The 18,689-nt window shown below is 37.7% G+C and overlaps 1 protein-coding gene across 3 annotated transcripts; it reads right to left on the bottom strand.

Moving 5' to 3' along the window:
* Window positions 1-428: 428 nt before the first annotated feature.
* Window positions 429-18,496, bottom strand: si:ch211-234p6.5 (pleckstrin homology domain-containing family A member 4). 3 transcript variants are annotated; one of them, XM_048179975.1, is made up of 19 exons: window positions 18,089-18,267; window positions 12,756-12,828; window positions 12,579-12,674; window positions 11,345-11,417; window positions 11,173-11,273; window positions 10,976-11,094; window positions 10,687-10,896; window positions 10,378-10,606; window positions 10,213-10,290; window positions 9,716-9,784; window positions 8,856-8,936; window positions 7,361-7,498; window positions 7,001-7,099; window positions 6,681-6,789; window positions 6,544-6,599; window positions 4,066-4,488; window positions 3,097-3,212; window positions 2,671-2,762; window positions 429-2,414 (listed from the first exon to the last, which is right to left on the bottom strand). In XM_048179975.1, exons 1-19 carry the CDS (start codon window positions 18,127-18,129, stop codon window positions 1,480-1,482), a joined length of 3,138 nt encoding a protein of 1,045 aa, XP_048035932.1. In that variant the 5' UTR covers window positions 18,130-18,267; the 3' UTR covers window positions 429-1,479. The 3 variants fall into 3 exon arrangements, with proteins under 3 accessions (XP_048035932.1, XP_048035934.1, XP_048035935.1); XM_048179977.1 differs by lacking the exon at window positions 18,089-18,267 and adding an exon at window positions 14,985-15,211; XM_048179978.1 differs by lacking the exon at window positions 3,097-3,212 and having other exon boundaries at window positions 2,274-2,414; window positions 18,089-18,496.
* Between the last annotated feature and the right edge of the window lie 193 nt (window positions 18,497-18,689).

The raw sequence follows: 18,689 nt of genomic DNA on the forward strand, positions 1-18,689 counted from the left end.
ACTTCTAACATGTTCATTAAAGGTGCTAAAGAGGATCTTTTCGTCGACTGAGAAACCAAAGACTGTTAGTGAGTTTTTGAAATGAGAGCATGCGTAAGAACAACCCCCCTCCTTCACAGCTCATTTCGAGGGAAGGCCTCCCAAAACTCGTGCACGAGTATTGGAACACGAGTGTTTACCACCGGCATTCGCTGTGTCGTGTTAGTGGATTCATTATGTCGGACTCACCGCAGGTAACTCATAATCTGCAGTTGTTATTCCTGTCTCCTGACAAAAACATTGCATGCGGCGCCTGTAGAGTGTGGAAAGTTACTGGAGCGCGCATCTGCGCACGTCTTTCACAAGGAATGTATTGGCAGTGATTGACAAGCCAGAGGGCCAATCGTTGGCTGATGTTTTTAAGGCCCTACCTCGTGCACAGATGATGTATATTAATATTATTCCTTTCAGTGCACCTAATAAATAGTCTTTTATCAGTTAGTAAAGACAGTTTCAAGTAATATTGCAAAAATGTATAAAACAAAACATCCTCTTTAGCACCTTTAAGCATGATGAATATGACTTTAGCCAAGCAGAACATCCTGGATCAACATCTTTTATTTGCTTCTGGGCCAAATTTCCTGTCAGACAAATATTTTTGTCCCTTAACAAGAGGAAAGTATGGAAACTCGCCACATAAGAAAAAAAATCATGCTTATATAATTCTAAAAGTTGGAATTATGAAATTCAAAGTCATAATTATGACATACTAAGTCAAAATTCTAACATTAAAAAATCTATTATGACATGCTAAGTCACAATTGTGACATCATAATTAAGATTTTGAAGACATACATATGCTTAAGTCATAACCCTAACCTTAAAATCTAACTGTTTATAGCAAAGATCTAATAAACAGACAATGATGTTGATCCAAGAACATGTCCCACTTGGCAAAACCACAGAAAGCAACTAAATTAATAAGCCACAGATGTGTTTACCATATTAGACTATAACTGGTCTTACAAATCACAAAGTTGATAACTGATTAATGCTCATGTAAGTAATATTTCCAGTTCATTTTAAAAACGTCAAGAGTTTGTATGCATTTAGAGGTATTATCTTAGTGGTCAGGAGATTTAATGTGGATGTATATGTAACCCCTCCTGTTCGAACCGCCCGCTTTAAGCTGGACTCGAACCCAGGTCCGTCGGCATGGGAGTCGGGCACTCTAACAAGGACATAAACACGTTACATATAAAAATAACACAAAATGACCTATTCTCAACTAAAACTACACTCCATGCTTTTCTTGGTGCAGTGGCACACACACAGATCAGCATGATATGATTATATTTCATGAAGGATTGAAGCTGTTCTGAAGGCAATGGTAATTTAATCTCCTATTCAATCCCTTTACTATCCATTCACTTCTGATATTCCTACTCGTTTGTGTCTGATTGCCTCTTTCCCTCACACTTTCTTCAGCCTCACTCATATCTACAGGCTGGTGCTGACCACGGTTATCCGCGGCCTGCAGTCCTGGACATGATGATTTATTACTGAGCTCTTCATGACAGAGCTGTAAACTTTCTGCTCTTTCCCTCTCTTGCACGTGACATCACTTCCTGTTCGACTTGTATTTTTTGTACTGTTCTCCCCATTGACCTCAGTGTGAGATGGTCCAGACTCATTTACTGTGAGGTTTGATGGCCGTGTTTCATCTCCACTGATTTGATCCCTCTGATTCTCGCAATCATCTCCTGATCTGGGTGAGCAAAACTGGATTTCCTCATAGATGCACAGCTCGGGTTTGGATTGGTCAGAGTTGGACGTCAGTTGATTGACAGATGTTGTTGTTGGCTGAGCGTTTAGTGGTTGATCAGGCATTATTTTGAGGTCAGTGCAACTTTTTCCATTTGTTTGGCCAATATGTTCCTTTTCGAATGTAGTTTTGGGACATTGGCTCCGCCCACAGTCTCCTCCCACTGGTTTATCAAGCGTTTGATTGGTTCCCTGGTCTGGTTGTTTATTTTCCACTGGAGTAATGGATGCTTGAGGTTTTGCGTCGTGCACATAGACCGGGACTAACTCGCACCGTCGGTTATTTGACAGAAAGCACTCAGATTTGACGTTAGCCGAGACTGACAGCTTTTGTCGGTCAGAACTTCTGTTCTTTTTATGAGGTTTGTGTGTTTGATTGTTTCCCTGATGTCCCTTAAACACCGTTAGAGTTGAAATATGATTGATGGAGTGGCTTTCTATGACAATGATGTCATTGCAAGATGATTGTTGTGCTGTTTTGTCCTTTATTTCATTGCGCACATTTACGTCATCACTTTGTGGCATTATTGAGTTGGCCGACTCTCTGCTGTGGCTTTTAAATTTGCGTCTATCACTGCTGTAGCCATTGCTCAAATGTACAACAGCAGAATCTGGAAAAGAAGAGAAAGATTATTAGATCATTATTTTACATAATATATGCATTAAAATTAAATTATTGTATTCTTTACAAATTGTGATTGTGCAACTGCATTTGGTGATGGTAAATAAAGTTTAAAGGAGTTTTGTGGTTTAATTACCACTAATTGTTCTTGAAAATTCTATCTAAATATTTTTTACCATAGTAAAATGCAAATGAGCTTGCATGACTGCATATAGAGGGAACGCTAAACAGATGCTGCATGTAACCTGCTGTGTATTTCTGGACATCTGTCTCTTTTTCACTGGCTGTAATGAGTTTCAAGGGATGAATGTCGTCTATGAAGTGCTCTCTGGCTGCACTGAAAGCAAAAGAAAAATAAAAGAGACAGAGCGATGAGAATATTTTTCAGAAGAATATAGTGTCAGCAAGGATGAGACTGAAAAAGTTAACAAATCAGACTGAATATAAATGGCATAAACATGGCATAAAGCTCGATATTTAAAGACATGCACAACCTAATACGTGCACAACGCAACAGTGTTCAGAGAAATTAAAGATTAAGTGCAATTTTGAAACCATGCATAGCATGTATTTGTATTAATGCAAATATATCTTTTACATTACTGTCAATTTAACTTTTTTTTCATATTGACAGAATTTTTCACAGGTGTAGATGGTTTAAATATCCATACCTCATACTTTTGTCTCTTTTATCCGTTTGTCTGAGTTTAGTCTGGCGTTTCTGAGAGATCATGGCAGCGTCGCAGTCAGACTCAGAGTTTGTAAGGCACAAGGCTTCAGGCTCGAGCTGTAACATGCATTCATGCACACATGCACATAATCATCCATATTATAATGATTGCACTCTGGGTCATTTTGTTTTTCAGTTTAATTACATTTCCCAGCAGGCTCTGGGTTACTACCTCTCTTTCCACATGATGGTCAATGCAGCAACAATTCAATGACTTTTTTTTTTTTTTTAAGGTTATTTTTAAAGGTTCAAATTGCTCATGAAGTCCACGTTTATTTTTTCAGAAACGCAGTAACAACAGTAATGTTGTGAAATATTATTGCAATTTAAAACAACTGTTCTCTGTTTGAAAATATCATTTATTTCTGTGATCAAAGCTGAATTTTTAGCATCATTACTCCAGTCTTCAGTGTCACATGATCCTTCAGAAATCATTCTAATATGATGATTTGCTGCTCAAGAAACATTTCAGATTATTATCAATGTTTAAAACAGTTGTGCTGCTACATATTTTTGTGGAAGCAGTGATACATTTTTCCAGGATTTTTGATGAATAGAAAGTTAAAAAGATCAGCATTAATTTGAAATATAAATTTTGTACATTATAAAAGTCCTTACTGTTACTTTTGATCAATTTAATGCATCCTTAATAAATAAAAGTATTAATTTCTTTCAAAAAACAAACTTACTCTAAACTATTGAATGGTATTACTTAAGAGAACGCATGATAAATGTTATCATGATTAAAAACTACTTTAATAAATTCATTAAATTAACCCACAAACTATCGGTATCGGCAGATCTCACTCTGAATAATCGGCAATTGGAGAAATTTAGTATTGGTGCATCTGTAGTCACTCTGCAACAGGAAAGCGAACAGCACATTTTAATATAATATAAATAATTTCACCTCCTGCTGATGGTGTGTCCAGACCTTTCTGTCAGCCAGTGCCTTTTCTCTGGGATTTTGAGGCGGTTTCTTTTGCAACATCTCTTCAGGTCTGTCGGCCCAGTGTAAGTGTCTGTTCTTGTCGGCCGTCTCATGCATCGTTCTACTGGGTTTCTTCTCAGCGCTCCTCTGGCTGTACCTCAGTCCTGACTGAAGGGTGATTTGCTCGGGCAGCTCAGGATAGGGGTCGTCTACAAAAATGCGCTCGGCGATTAGCGACGTCGGAAGGGTAGATGTCACGACACGGGTCAGGCGCAGGGGTTCGTGTGGGGCTTCGTGTTCAGCACTCGACCTGCTGTCATTGGCAGGGTTCTCTTGGGTCCATCTCTTATAACTCTGGTGAATCTTCATGTAGTCCTGCTGCTCTCCTTCGGTCACACACTCCTTTGACATGAGAGAAAGAGAAGGATATCATCTTTAAATTGACACAACAGAATGTCTAGCCAACTACATGTCTCTTAAGTCAAATTTTTTAATGCCAAGGACTGTATATTTGAGACTTTAGACCAGGGATGGACAACTCCGGTCCTGGAGGGCTGGTGTCCAGCAGAGTTTAGCTCCAACCCTAATCAAACACACCTGAACCAGCTAATCAAGGTCTTTAGGATTAGTACACAGCAAAAACTGCAGTGTTAAATTAACTCTCCTGGGAGTACATGTGAGACCATACTCAAGAGTGTTAAAGTGTTAAAATAAGAGTGTTAAAAGAACACTGAAAAGTGTTAAAGTTAATAAGATAATTAAGTGATTAATTGAGTAATGATTGACCATTATTGAAGACATCTGATGATAACAAGAAGAATCACCAAAGGAGAAAATCACAATTTTTAAGCCACCATCGTGGAGATGAGGGCTTGCTTTAGTTGGGCTCTTGTCCCTTGACTTTTTAAAATAATATTTAGTTTGGGCTGTTTTAACTGAGTTATGACATCCAGACAAACAAATGGAAAAAAATGATCAGGTGGTGTTGGTTATGTTTTCACATAATCATTATTTGGTCTGAATATCTGAACTCATTTAGAGCCCAATCTCTGAGTTAGATTGACATTATTGATTACAGCAGAACTGTGATTCTACAGCACAAGATCAGCTCTATCAATATAATCTGAAGGATTTCACAAACAGTTGTTCTGAGCAAAAAAAAAAGAATCTTTCTCTTAGGCACACACAGACATCAAGAATCAGCCTGTGAATCTCAATGACGGTGACAAGCAACATATTCTGATCAACAGATCAACTCTGAACATTAGAAAACAAGCTACTAAAAAGTCGCATAAACGGAACAAAATAAAATATGAGAATAAAGGAAATTACTAAGACAATTCAGCTCATAATTTATTCAGCTCATAATTTATTCATTCAGCAATGCATGATGGGAGCCATGGATGAATTTTGATTGGTGGCACCCAGAATACACTGCAACATGCTTTATTATTCTCACCACTGTTGAGATTCACAGGCTGATACTTGATGTCTGTGTGTGCCTAAGAGAAACATTTTTTTTTGCTCAGAACTGTTTGTGAAATCCTTCAGATTATATTGATAAAGCTGATCTGCTGTAGAATCACAGTGCTGCTGTAATCAATAATGTCAATCTAACTCAGAGATTGGGCTCTAAATGAGTTCAGTGATTTAGGTCAAATAATGATTATGTGAAAACATAACCAACACCACCTGATCATTTTTGCCATTTGTTTGTCTGGATGTCATAACTCAGTTAAAAACAGCCCAAACTAAATATTATTTTAAAAAGTCAAGGGACAAGAGCCCAACTAAAGCAAACCCTCATCTCCACGATGGTGGCTTAAAAATTGTGATTTTCTCCTTTGGTGATTCTGCTTGTTATCATCAGGTGTCTTCAATAATGGTCAATCATTACTCAATTAATCACTTAATTATCTTATTAACTTTAACACTTTTCAGTGTTCTTTTAACACTCTTATTTTAACATTTTAACACTCTTGAGTATGGTCTCACATGTACTCCCAGGAGAGTTAATTTAACACTGCAGTTTTTGCTGTGTACTAATCCTAAAGACCTTGATTAGCTGGTTCAGGTGTGTTTGATTAGGGTTGGAGCTAAACTCTGCTGGACACCGGCCCTCCAGGACCGGAGTTGTCCATCCCTGCTTTAGACTATATAGATCTATAATTTGAATTAATCCCTTTTTTTTTGCATGACACATTGACATTAGAAGAGAGGCTCTCAGGAGCATGCATTAACGTCACAAGGCCGATGTGACCAAGTTGTGTTTAACTTCCTAAGAATGGAGTATTTTCTTTGCATGACACATTGACATTACAGTACAGAATGGCTCTTTCGGGATTATCCTTCATTGTGCGGAAGAGAGGCTCTCGGGAGCATGCATAAACGTCACAAGGCACATATGACAAAGTTGTGTTTAACTTCCTGAGAATGGAGTATAGTGCATCATATTACCATGTTGAGGCCTCCTAACTCGCCCTCAAAGTAGGAAACTGGTTTTGACTGAGGAACTGAAGGATAGAAGGAGAAAACGATTTACATATACATACTTAAATGAATGGAAATTGACACAGACTGACACATATACTCACCCCCCTGAGTCTGTATACCCAGTAAGGCCATAAAGCGGTTCTTGTTCACCCTCAAACCACACAAGATATCCTCCATCATCCAGAGCTGCCTCTGTGCCTGAATCTGCTCCTAAGGTTATTTGGATTTAAACATTGTTTTAACCATTTGCAATGTGTAAGTAGTCATTTAGCATAACAAGATCTTTAACCACTATGTCAAACTGTTACAGTAAAGAAATCTGAAAGTTTACAGTATAGATATTTCTGTATGCTGATGGTGACACCCACAGGAACGTTATTAGGAGCAGAGCATCAGGTGATCCACTCAAATGTTGCATTACCTGCGGCGTTCCGAAATGGAGGATGTGTTGGAGATGAGAATGGAAAACGGACAACTCGCTCTCCATCCGTTCATAATCACTCCACAATCTGTCCATCTCCTGATGAAGAGAGGATTAATGCATTATTAACGCAGTTTTCATTGATTAGTGCTTCAGATGGTTGGTACATTTTGCATTTTACAATGCACATTTAAGCACTCCAAACTCAGAGCAGATGCAGATGGAATTAATTTACTGTGAACCGAGATGCTGTAAGAACACAATGCCACGCTTCTCTCTGAAACTTGCAGCACATATATTGTTTTTTTAATTAAATCGCAGGTGATTAATTGTGCAACCATAGCACACAAAGTACAGTACCAATGACAAATCGCATATTCTGGCTCTGAGTGTAACCAGCTCCTCCTGAAGCAATGTCTTCTGGGATACTTCCTGATTTCCAGGAAGTCCATCTTCCATCCCCAGCCATTTTATTTCTAAAGCATACTCCACGCTTTTCTAAAGAAAGGGAGAGAGCAGGCAGGAATATTTTGACGTGTTTTTATACATCCATTCCCACTGAGCAAATTACGTCCAGAAGACGTCTTTTTGAGGTCTTGTCTCAGGTTGAAAAGACGTCCACTGAGGGGCCAGAATGAAAGTTTTTATGATGTCTTTTTTTGACGTCTTCTGGACATCCGATATAGACAAACACGCAGAATCACCAAAGGAGAAAAATCACAATTTTTAAGCCACCATCGTGGAGATGAGTGTTTGCTTTAGTTGGGCTCTTGACCCTTACCTTATTAATATTAGAGTTTGTTTGGGCAGTTAACTGAGTCATAACAGCCAGACAAGTAAAGAGAAATGATCAGGTGTTGGTTATGTTTTCATATAACCATTAGTTGACCTGAATCACTGAACTCATGAAGAACCCAATCTCTGAGTTAGATTTACATTATTGACTACAGCATCACTGTGATTCTACAGCAGAAGATCAGCTTTTACAATATGATTCAAATGATTTCAGAAAAAGTGTGTTGAACAAAAAAAAAAAAAGCATTTCTTTTAGGCACACACAGACATCAAGAATCAGCCTGTGAATCTCAACAGTGGTGACCATCAAAAAGCATGTTGCAGTGCATTCTGGGAGCCACCAATCAAAATTCATCCATGGCTCCCATCATGCATTGCTGCATGAATAAATTATGAGCTGAATTGTCTTAGTAATTTCCTTTATTCTCATATTTTATTTTGTTCTGTTTTTATGTGACTTTTTAGTAGCTTGTCTTCTAATGTTCAGAGTTGATCAGAATATGTTGCTTGTCACCGTCATTGAGATTCACAGGCTGATTCTTGATGTCTGTGTGTGCCTAAGAGAAAAAATTTTTTATCATCTGAAACCCTTTATATTGTATTGCTAAAGCTGATCTTGTGCTGTAGAATCACAGTGCTGCTGTAATCAATAATGTAAATCTAACTCAGAGATTGGGCTCTAAATGAGTTCAGTGATTCAGATCAAATAATGATTATGTGAAAACATAACCAACACCTGATCATTTCTCTTTGCTTGTCTGGCTGTTTTGACTCAGTTAAAAACCATACAAACTCTAATATTAATAAGGCAAGGGTCAAGAGCCCAACTAAAGCAAACACTCATCTCCACGATGGTGGCTTAAAAATTGTGATTTTTCTCCTTTGGTGATTCTGCGTGTTTGTCTATATCGGATGTCCAGAAGACGTCAAAAAAAGACATCATAAAAACTTTCATTCTGGCCCCTCAGTGGACGTCTTTTCAACCTGAGACAAGACCTCAAAAAGACGTCTTCTGGACGTAATTTGCTCAGTGGGTTATTGATCTGTTTGTGTGACAGACCTTATCTGCTTGTAACTGAGCCAGCTGCATAGAGACGGACTGCAGCAGTTTATCACAGCCACACAGACGAGTGAGAACCACCTGAGACACAAAGAGAAGGACAATGACTGACGGAAGCTCAAGGGGCCGGATTCAAGAAAATATTCTTAAGAAGTTAAGAGGTTTCTTAGAGGTTCCTGAGTGCTTTTATTAAGAGCACAACCAGTACAATGTTCTTCTGCAAAGTGCATGCAGTTTTCTTTTGTTTGTTTAACCGCTAGGGGGCCAAAAGTTACATAGTGTACCTTTATGAAAATATTTAAAGAATTGCACTTTTATTTTTAGATTTTTGTGAATCCAGACCCTGGTTTGCAGAAAAGAATCAGACTTCCCATCACCAATGTAAAACACCTCAACAACCGTTTTTCTGCGCTACCTGTAGATACTGTTAATGCCAGTTCACACTGCACCGACAGACGGCAACAGACACGCTCATCGGGTTTTGTCAGATCAGTGTGTTACCCCTGTCGGAGTCTGTTGGCGTTTGTCGGAGCTCGTTTTCGCAGATTGAACAAGCTGAATTGGAATAAGGACATCTGAGAAGTGATGTGCTGTAATCTGGTGACTGTTGCCATGTGTTGGTGCGGTGTGAATTGGCCTTCCCTGACAGCAACATAGTGTCGGCCCAGATCCGGCACACATCAGGTCCGCATGTAATCAACATGTACCAGATGTGGGCCGGATCTGGGCCAAACTATGTTGCTGTCTGGGTTTATAATAATCATAAGCATGCAAAATAGCAGTTAAGAAGAATTTCATTCTTAAAAATGTTTTCTCAACACAGCAAGGCATGAATTCTCACAAACACACTGTACACTCACATCTGTATCGTTTTCCAGATCTCTGATTGGCTGTATTTCTCTCTCCATGAGGATGTCTGATTTTCCTGCCTAGAGCAAAATAAAATTAAATCCGAATTGTCATAATTACATCATCAATATGCAAACTGAAAATGCAAAATGCTCTCCAATGAGAGCCATTCTGACCAAAAGATAAAAATGTATTTGAGTGTTTATGTAAATGCAAGTTATACTTAGGTTCTAAATTACTTTTATTTGCAGAATCATGGCTGCATAAATGGATGGAAAGATGCATGAAATCGCAGTAAAAACACTTTTAACTGGCTTGAAAAGAAGATAATAAACTATAATATGAGCCTACAAATGGCGGGCATGCAATATGCCACACGGATGTCAGAGACCATGTGCTAATGTTAAAGAATTGTTCTTTTGAACTGGTTCATTGAAATGAACTCTTTCTTTTAAATTTGCTTTCAAAAGATTCATTTTATGAAGTTATTATCACGGATTTATCTTACCTTGCACATTGCCGTGTGTTCAGCCGTGTGGTAGTTGGAAGAGTAGCACACAGAACATGGAAACTCAGGTGGAAAAGGCTGAAACACAGATATTAGACAGTTCAAGAAAGTGTGGATTATGAATTTGATCATATCAGAACATTGCCGTCTGTTCTTGATTCTCACTTTGTCGGGCAGATGTCCTCTCTCTGTGTAGATGCATGGTGACATTGGAGCACTGGAGCAGTTATCCATAGGCCAAACGTCTGCTCTGCCCATAGGACCGTGACACACTGACCCATACTGATCTCTGGGAAACGGAGGCTGCCTGAAGGCTGCTCTTGGATGTAGGAAGGAAAGAGGTTCCTCATCTGCATTTGCCAAACTTGGAGAATGCTCAGTAGCTTCAGATGCACTGACAGAGAGAAAAAGGGAGACATTTGAAAAGGTTCATCGAGACACTTTAATTATTGTGAAGCATCTCAGATCATTTACATTGGTCTGCTCTCATGTCTTCCTCTCAGTTCTGGTGTCTTCATTTTAATTCCTGTCATATCTTGATCTATTAGAGAAGGTTCTGTCTGCACCCTTGTCAGTTTTGTTCCAGCCTGGGCGTTTCTTTCGGGAAACGTGGTCATGTGCTGAAGCTCCATCATTTCAGCATTATCTCCCATCTGAGTGAAGTCCTGAAAACTGGCACAGCGTCTAAAGAACAAGAAGAGACATTAAAGTAAATTGTAGAATTTTAGAAAAATACAATTTTAGTTTGAGAGCTGAAGCTCACCTGTTGATGATGTCATCAGCCTCCATGCTTGCTGATTGGCTGAGAGCCCTGACCCAGCCCAACATGTCCTCCTGCGTCTCAGCACTCATGATGTATGGCCGCATCCCTTGATGCACAACCTAAATGCACAAGTGTACAATAAGACTATAAAGAATGTGCATTTAGTTTAAGGCGCTCCAAATAACGTTCGCTCTCACCTTGAATGCGTATTTGCGGTTCCTGCACTCTCTAGGTGAGCAGTACAGAATCCTGTAGCTGGGAAGAGGAATACTGCCCAGAACAGACTCCTCACGGCTGTCTGGAGAAAGAGATTTAAGAATTAATTCAAGATTGTGTATATATAAGAAAATCACATAGGAATGGGTTTACCTTTATAATAATACAGGCAGTAATTAGAGAGAACAAACCATCTTCTCTTCCACAATTTCAGTCCAGTGCTGTCCTATAGAAAAAGATAGATATGATCACATACAAATCTCTTTACACACACACACACACACATATATATATATATATATATATATATATATATACACATATTTATATAATATATATTATACACACTGTATATTGGTGGAGCTAAAGTCAAAAATGTGTAGGTGTTGAGGCATAAAACAGGAAATGTCATCACAAAGGTCAGTAAATCTCTTAAAATATCAGATAATTTTTATGCTTTAAAAATGAATATTTGATAAAATGTTATAATAAAATAAAATTTTATTTTAGTACTTCAACTTATTTCGAAATTCTAAAGTTTTTCATCTAATGTTTATACTATTTTTTTACCAAAAACTATTTATAAAAGATTTAGTTTACAATAACAATGTCTAAAATACCTTTAACTTGAAGATATGTAAAATATTTAAAAGGTTAATGTTATATTTACACTCACTTGTCTTCAAGGTTTAAGGAAAATATATCAGAGTCATTATATTATCAGTCATTATATCAAAAATATTTGAAAAAAGGAGTACATGTCTTTCGTAATATATGCCAAACCAACATGAATACAAAGATGGTATTTAAAGTAAAAAGATGAACATTTTTAAACTAGGAATTTCATATTTTTATGTTTTGTACTAAGAGACTAGTCATAGCCACTTCCACAGATCAACCAGCTGTCTTTGATGCACTCATTGCTAATAGTTTAAGCCCTGTTTTCACAGACAAGGCTTAAGCTAGACTAAAATGCATGTTTGAGCTGTTTTAACTGAAAGCAACTTGCACTGACATATCATCTTAAAATGTGTCAGTGTAATTGTTTTGTCTCAAAAAGCACACCAGTAATGTTTTTTTCTAGGGTACGTTTATGAAAGCTACTTAAATGCCCTAATTGAACTAATGCCTACTTCTGGCTTAATCTAAGCTGTCTGTCTGTGAAACCGGGCCTAAGACTTGTTTGCACCATTGATGTGTGTTCTGAAGAAGGCTAAGTAGCCGGAACACACATTTTGTTTTAATGATTTAGCATAGTTAATTAAAGGCAGTGCCTTGGAGTATTTTGTCTTTATAATTTTAAACTAGGTACTTGTAAAGTATTCCTCGAAGATCTTTATTTGTCATGATCTCACACATATGGTCAGTATTGTGCTCTAAACGTTACCCTCTTGTACAGCCATCCTCTGATCACCACAGGGCAGTTGGGGTCTCTCTTTGCCGCCTGACATCTCTTTCCAAATGTCTGCACTCTTTCATGACTCTGCACATACATAATCACACAAACTGTGTCAGTGGGTTTGAAACATGTACTCGTGTTTGTCCATATGTGTATATGATTCACCTTGTCTCTGATGGGCAGAAAGGACACTGTGGCGCTGCTGGAGGCCTGACTGACTCTGTCCTGATCCTCCATCCTAGAGAGACAAGAGTGATGGACACAATGAATCATCAATAACCATCAGGTTAGCTGACTTGCTGTTAAACGGGAAATTCAAAGGGATTTTTTTTTTAAAATATTGGTCTTAAGTTATTTATTGAGCAACTGTGGTTCATCAAGGTCAATCATCATTTACAAACACACACTTCTGCTAATCAGTTACCTTATTTCATAATGTTCAAGTAGATCTCAAGCCATATTTGACCATGTTGAGCCACAGTTGCTTAATCAGTTTTGTGAAACGTGCATAATCTCACAGTCTGACACTCTATAGCAGGGGTTTCATCTTGTAACCGGAATGATGCTTTAGATTTCCTGCATGGCTCCATGGCAGCATCACTTTAAGTGTTGCAATGGCCGTCTTTTGTAAGTGCCTCACCCATCAAAGTTTAATGAGTGTGTAGATGACACAAAGCTGCCAAGCTACGTTGAAAACAAATGGGAACTCATAGAATGGGTTCCGTAAACCGGAAAAGGAGAACATCCAATCAAAAGTTAGAATTCATAATGACGGCACTCATCGTTTACTCAGGAAAAAGGTGGTCTATCTGCTGTAGTGTGTATAGACCTCATACATACAGCCTCTGTCTCTGAAAACTACTGCTGACAGCACTGTACAGTGATTGTCCATTCAATTTTTTTCATTCCTTTATTCCCACTGACATTTCTTAGTCATTTTTCAGAATAACAGAACTATTGTACTGATGCAAACTAGATTTTAACATTTGAAGTAAATGTGAGCAGTGCTTTCCTGTGCAAAACTCACTGCTGGGGTCTAATAAGTGTTTTTAAGTGTGTTGCTTTGCTGTTCCTTGGGTATTCTGAATGCTTGTGAATGTGTTGCTATGCGGTTGCTGGGGTGATTTGACTGGTTGTGAGTGTGTTGCTGGGGCATTTTGAGCAGTTCTGACTTGTGAGTATGTTGCTGTGTGGTTGCTGGGGTGTTTTGAGTGGTTGTGAGTGGGTTGTGCTGTTGCTGGGGTGTTTTAAATGGTTGTAAGGGTGTTGCTGTGTGGTTTCTGGGGTGTTTTGAGTGGTTGTGTGTGTTGATATGTAGTTGGTGGGTTGTTCTGAGTGAGTGTGTTGCTATGTGGTTGCTGGGGTGTTTTGAGTGGTTGTTGTGCGTGTGTTGATAAGCATTTGCTGGGGTGTTTTGACTGGTTGTGAGTGTGTTGCTATGTGGTTGCTGGGTGTTTTGACTGGTTGTGAGTGTGTTGCTATGTGGTTGCTGGGTGTTTTGAGTGGTTGTGAGTGTGTTGCTATGCGGTTGCTGAGGGGTTTTGACTGGTTGTGAGAGTGTTGCTATGTGGTTGCTGGGGCGTCTTGACTGGTTGTGAGTGTGTTGCTATGTGGCTGCTGGGTGTTTTGAGTGGTTGTGAGTGTGTTGCTATGTGGTTGCTGGGGTGTTTTGAGTGGTTGTTGTGCGTGTGTTAATAAGCATTTGCTGGGTTGTTCTGAGTGGTTGTGAGTGTGTTGCTATGTGGTTGCTGGGTGTTTTGAGTGGTTGTGAGTGTGTTGCTATGCGGTTGCTGAGGGGTTTTGACTGGTTGCGAGTGTGTTGCTATGTGGTTGCTGAGGTGTTTTGAGTGGTTGTTGTGCGTGTGTTGATAAGCATTTGCTGGGTTGTTCTGAGTGGTTGTGAGTGTGTTGTTATGTGGTTGCTGGGGTGTTTTGACTGGTTGTGAGTGTGTTGCTATGTGTTTGCTGGGTGTTTTGAGTGGTTGTGAGAGTGTTGCTATGCGGTTGCTGGGGTGTTTTGAGTGGTTGTTAGTGTGTGCTTTTGCTATCAAGTCAAAAGAGTCCACCCTCCAAGTCTTCAATTCATTTTGTTTTATCATGCACCGGTGGAAGTCTTAAACTAAACACCTTGCCTTACCTCCCCTACAAGACTCATGATTTGAGGATTCATTCATGTCTGAAGCACAAACACTGCAGGATGACGCATACACTGAAGTTCAATGCTTATGGTTAGGAGCTTGTTCAAATCATTAATGGTATGAGCAATAGACTTGGCAAATATCACTGTACATTCTCATGCTAAGAACAAAGTAATCACAAGTAAGCCACAACATGTGGTGTTAGTTCACAAGCTCACTACATGCAAGTTTCACACTCCGAAGATGAAATACTAACCAAGCTTGAGGATTTCAGTAAAGTGCTCCAGATATGATCTATATCCTTAATAGAACAGCTCAAGAAGTCTTGCAGGAGTCTGTCTTCATGCTATTCTGGGGGCTGCTGACCCAGAACATAGAGTGACACATAACAGCTGTTTTGCCCTGACTGACCACTGGACGAGTTCACAGAGTACGTGAATGAGAGAGTGGAATTAGAAGAATGAATGATCACAGTTGTTGCTGCTCAGTACAGCTGCTCTACTGAAGCTCTGGCAGCTGTGGTTGCCAGAAATTCATTTAGATATGACAACAATGGCATTACTGGTATTTTGGTAATGTGATATAAAACAGTCACATGTACATAGTCGATAAAAAAAAAGTAAACTGTAAATATAGAAATAATATATTGTAAAATGTGATGTTTCATCTGTGGCTAAACAATTTATACTTTTGCCATAAATAAGACAATTCATACTTTTTACCAAAAAATATTTTATTCCTACAATATTTTAAATTAAAATATATTTTATTGGTAAAGCCAATATTGTTTTTCATTATTTTCATCAATGTCAGGTAACAATTAACATGTTTTTACTGTAGCATTTTTTTTTTCTTTTTGAATATTTTGTACAGTTAAGAAAGGGACAGCAAGAATGCATGAATACAAGTGGACATGGAGTATGTGAGGTGTAGGAGTGTGTGTGAGTGTCTGAGAAATGGTTGCATAATGTCTGTTGTGCAGCAGACATACAAACAGAGCCTGAGCTAAACAAAGCATGAACTGTTGAGACCTCATGAACAAAACAACAGTCGCTTATTGAGCAATGCTCGCTGGTGACCTGGTCAGGATGACCACAACATTGTAGCTTGTGTTTGAAGATAACATTCTTTAGAAAGGTTGTAGAAAAGTTGTGGAAACCTTATTGCACATTATATCATGTCATAACCAAGCCATTTTCGTAATGAAATTCTTCTTAACTGCTATTGTTTCATTTTTTCTTATGTTAAGAATATTTTGTATTCCCAAGAACATTATTTAAAAATGTTTTAATCATTTTTTCCTTGAATTCTTGAAAAGAATGTTCTTAAAAATAATCATCAATAACCCCTTTAAGTTAAGATAACCTCCAACTTGTCTTTAAAAAGGCGGCCTTTGAGGTACTGTTGGGAAGTCAGATTCTTTTCCACATACCAGATCTTTTGAACAATTTGTTTCAATGAAGTAGTTAAAAAAAAAAAGATTCACCAGTTCTTTTATGTCATCACGTAATGATGTCATTAATGCACGCTATCATCCCTGTGAGTGAATATACATGCCCTAAACGCTTAAATAAAGCCATGTGTAACGTGTGATTTATATTTTATTACATTTGTTATTTAAGAAACTTCCACCTCATTCAAGTCCTCAGTTCACATGTACATCTATCATAGTATATTGTTGACTTGAGTTTTGATCCATTAACTTGTGGATCAGTGTTGACGCAAGTCGCAAATTGTTTTAAACATTTCAGTTCAATTCGGTAACTGGTTCATCACGGTCACTAAAAATAACCAGTACAATTTGTTCAGGAACCGGACATCACTAACACCAAAGCCATTGATATATTCTTAAGAAAATAATTACGAACTTCTTAAGAATATTATTAAAAACATCCTAATTACTTTGTTGGTGTTGGATTCATAAATAAGAAGATTTCTGTAACTCCAACACCAGATATAAGTTTAAAGCAGTAAGTCAATGGCACAAAACAAAAATCAGTCAAAGTTTATTGGATGTTTAATATACAATTACAGTATGTGGATTTTAGATCAATGAGATTCCACTGTCGGTTTATTGTGTCATGTCTGAATAAATTGAAAATCCTGAAATAATTGTTCAAACCCACACTGTCTATACTGTCATTTTGTAATTGAAGAAATCTGATATTTGTGTTCAGACACTGTGGTCATTATTTATAGGAACATGAGTTGCTATCGTAATGATATACAGTAAGCATCAGCATGACCACAAGAGACATAAGACAGTAGCGGTCATTATAGAAACAGAGGATGGAAAAATGGAAATTTTGCCTCTGCTCACATTCATCCATTCATGATTTTTTTGCCACAATACTGAACATATGAACATATGCATCAAAGTCATTACTGTGTTTTATATATTCATGCATCTGAACAACTCACTCTTTTTAAAAAATGTTTCTTATTTATGTTTTAATATATTACCAAAAACAAAAAATGACCAAAAACATTATTGCAACTTAAAATACCTGTTTTTTATAGTAATATATTTTAAAAAGTAATTTATTCCTGTGATCAAAGCTGAATTTTCAGCATCATTACTCCAGTCTTCAGTGTCACATGATATATATGCTGCATATATGCTGATTTGCTACTCAAGAAACATTTCATGCTATAATCAATGTTGAAAACAGTTATTTTTGTGGAAACTGTGATTTTTATTCAGGAGTTTTGATGAATGGAAAGTTCAAAACAGCATTTATTTGAAATAAAAAATCTTCTTAACATTCTAAATATCTTTATTGTCGCTTTGGATCAATTTAATCCATCCTTGCTGAATAAAAGTATTAATATCTTTCAACAACAAAAAACTTACCGACCCCAAACGTTTAAGCGTTAAAGAGATAGTTCAGCCAAAAATAAAATTCTGTCATCATTTACTCACCCTCAAGTCGTTCCAAACCTGTATGAATTTCTTTCTTCTGCTGAATGCGAAATAAGAAAGTTTGTAACCAGGCCACTTTGGGGCACCATTGACTTCCAGTAGGAAAAAAAATACTATGGAAGTCAAAGGTGCCCCAGAATTGTTCAGTTTCCCACATTCTGCAAAATATCTTCCTTTGTGTTCAACAGAACAAAGAAGTTCAACAGGTTTGGAACAACTTGAGAGAGAGTAAATCATAGAATTTTCATTTCTGGGTTAACTGTCCCTTTAATGTGTTTAGGCCACTGATCACATACACACAAAATCTGCTTTAGAACCATAAAGACCGGTGTATGTTAAATAAGAAAGTGGTTAAAACAACATGAGCAACTACAACCCCAACAAATGACTAACTACAAAAGAAACATAATATCATGCAAGAAAATAAACTGTTTTACCTTGTCTGTTTTCGGTACCCAACAGCAACTTCCAGTGACATGGTGTGTTCTCAGCATCTCTTCTTCTGAGAGACAAACGCTCAACACAGTCGCACAGTCGCTGCGGAGGCTCAATCCCTCTTTCATCCCTTCAACACTGAATCCTCTGTTTCACCAGTTCACTCGCTCTTTTTTTTTTTTTTTTTTTTTACTTCTGATGTCTGTAGAGTGGCATTTAGCTTCATCTCTGCAAGTAGGACAGAAAAATCACAACTAATTCTCCTGAACAGCAATGGAGAGCAAATGGAGATTTTTTCTAAATTTGCTAGGAGACATTTGTCTCCTCTAGTTTCAGAGGTGATCACAAAATATCTCTTTTTTTCTTAAAAGATTGTATTGATCTGAGTATAATGAGTCATTATAGGGAACATTATGTAAATTATGAACAGATGTTAATGTTGTCATTAAAATGTCAAAAACACAAAGCTACAATTTTAGTTGAAAAGTTTGTGAATGAAAGAATGCTATTTGTCTCTCTCTTTTTTTTTTTTTTTGCAGTCCTGTGCTGTTATTTTAAAGTATAAATATATGTACACATGATTAATATAGTCACACATTAAAT

The sequence above is a fragment of the Megalobrama amblycephala genome, unplaced genomic scaffold, assembly GCF_018812025.1.
Source record: "Megalobrama amblycephala isolate DHTTF-2021 unplaced genomic scaffold, ASM1881202v1 scaffold414, whole genome shotgun sequence".
Classification (NCBI taxonomy): Eukaryota; Metazoa; Chordata; class Actinopteri; order Cypriniformes; family Xenocyprididae; genus Megalobrama; species Megalobrama amblycephala.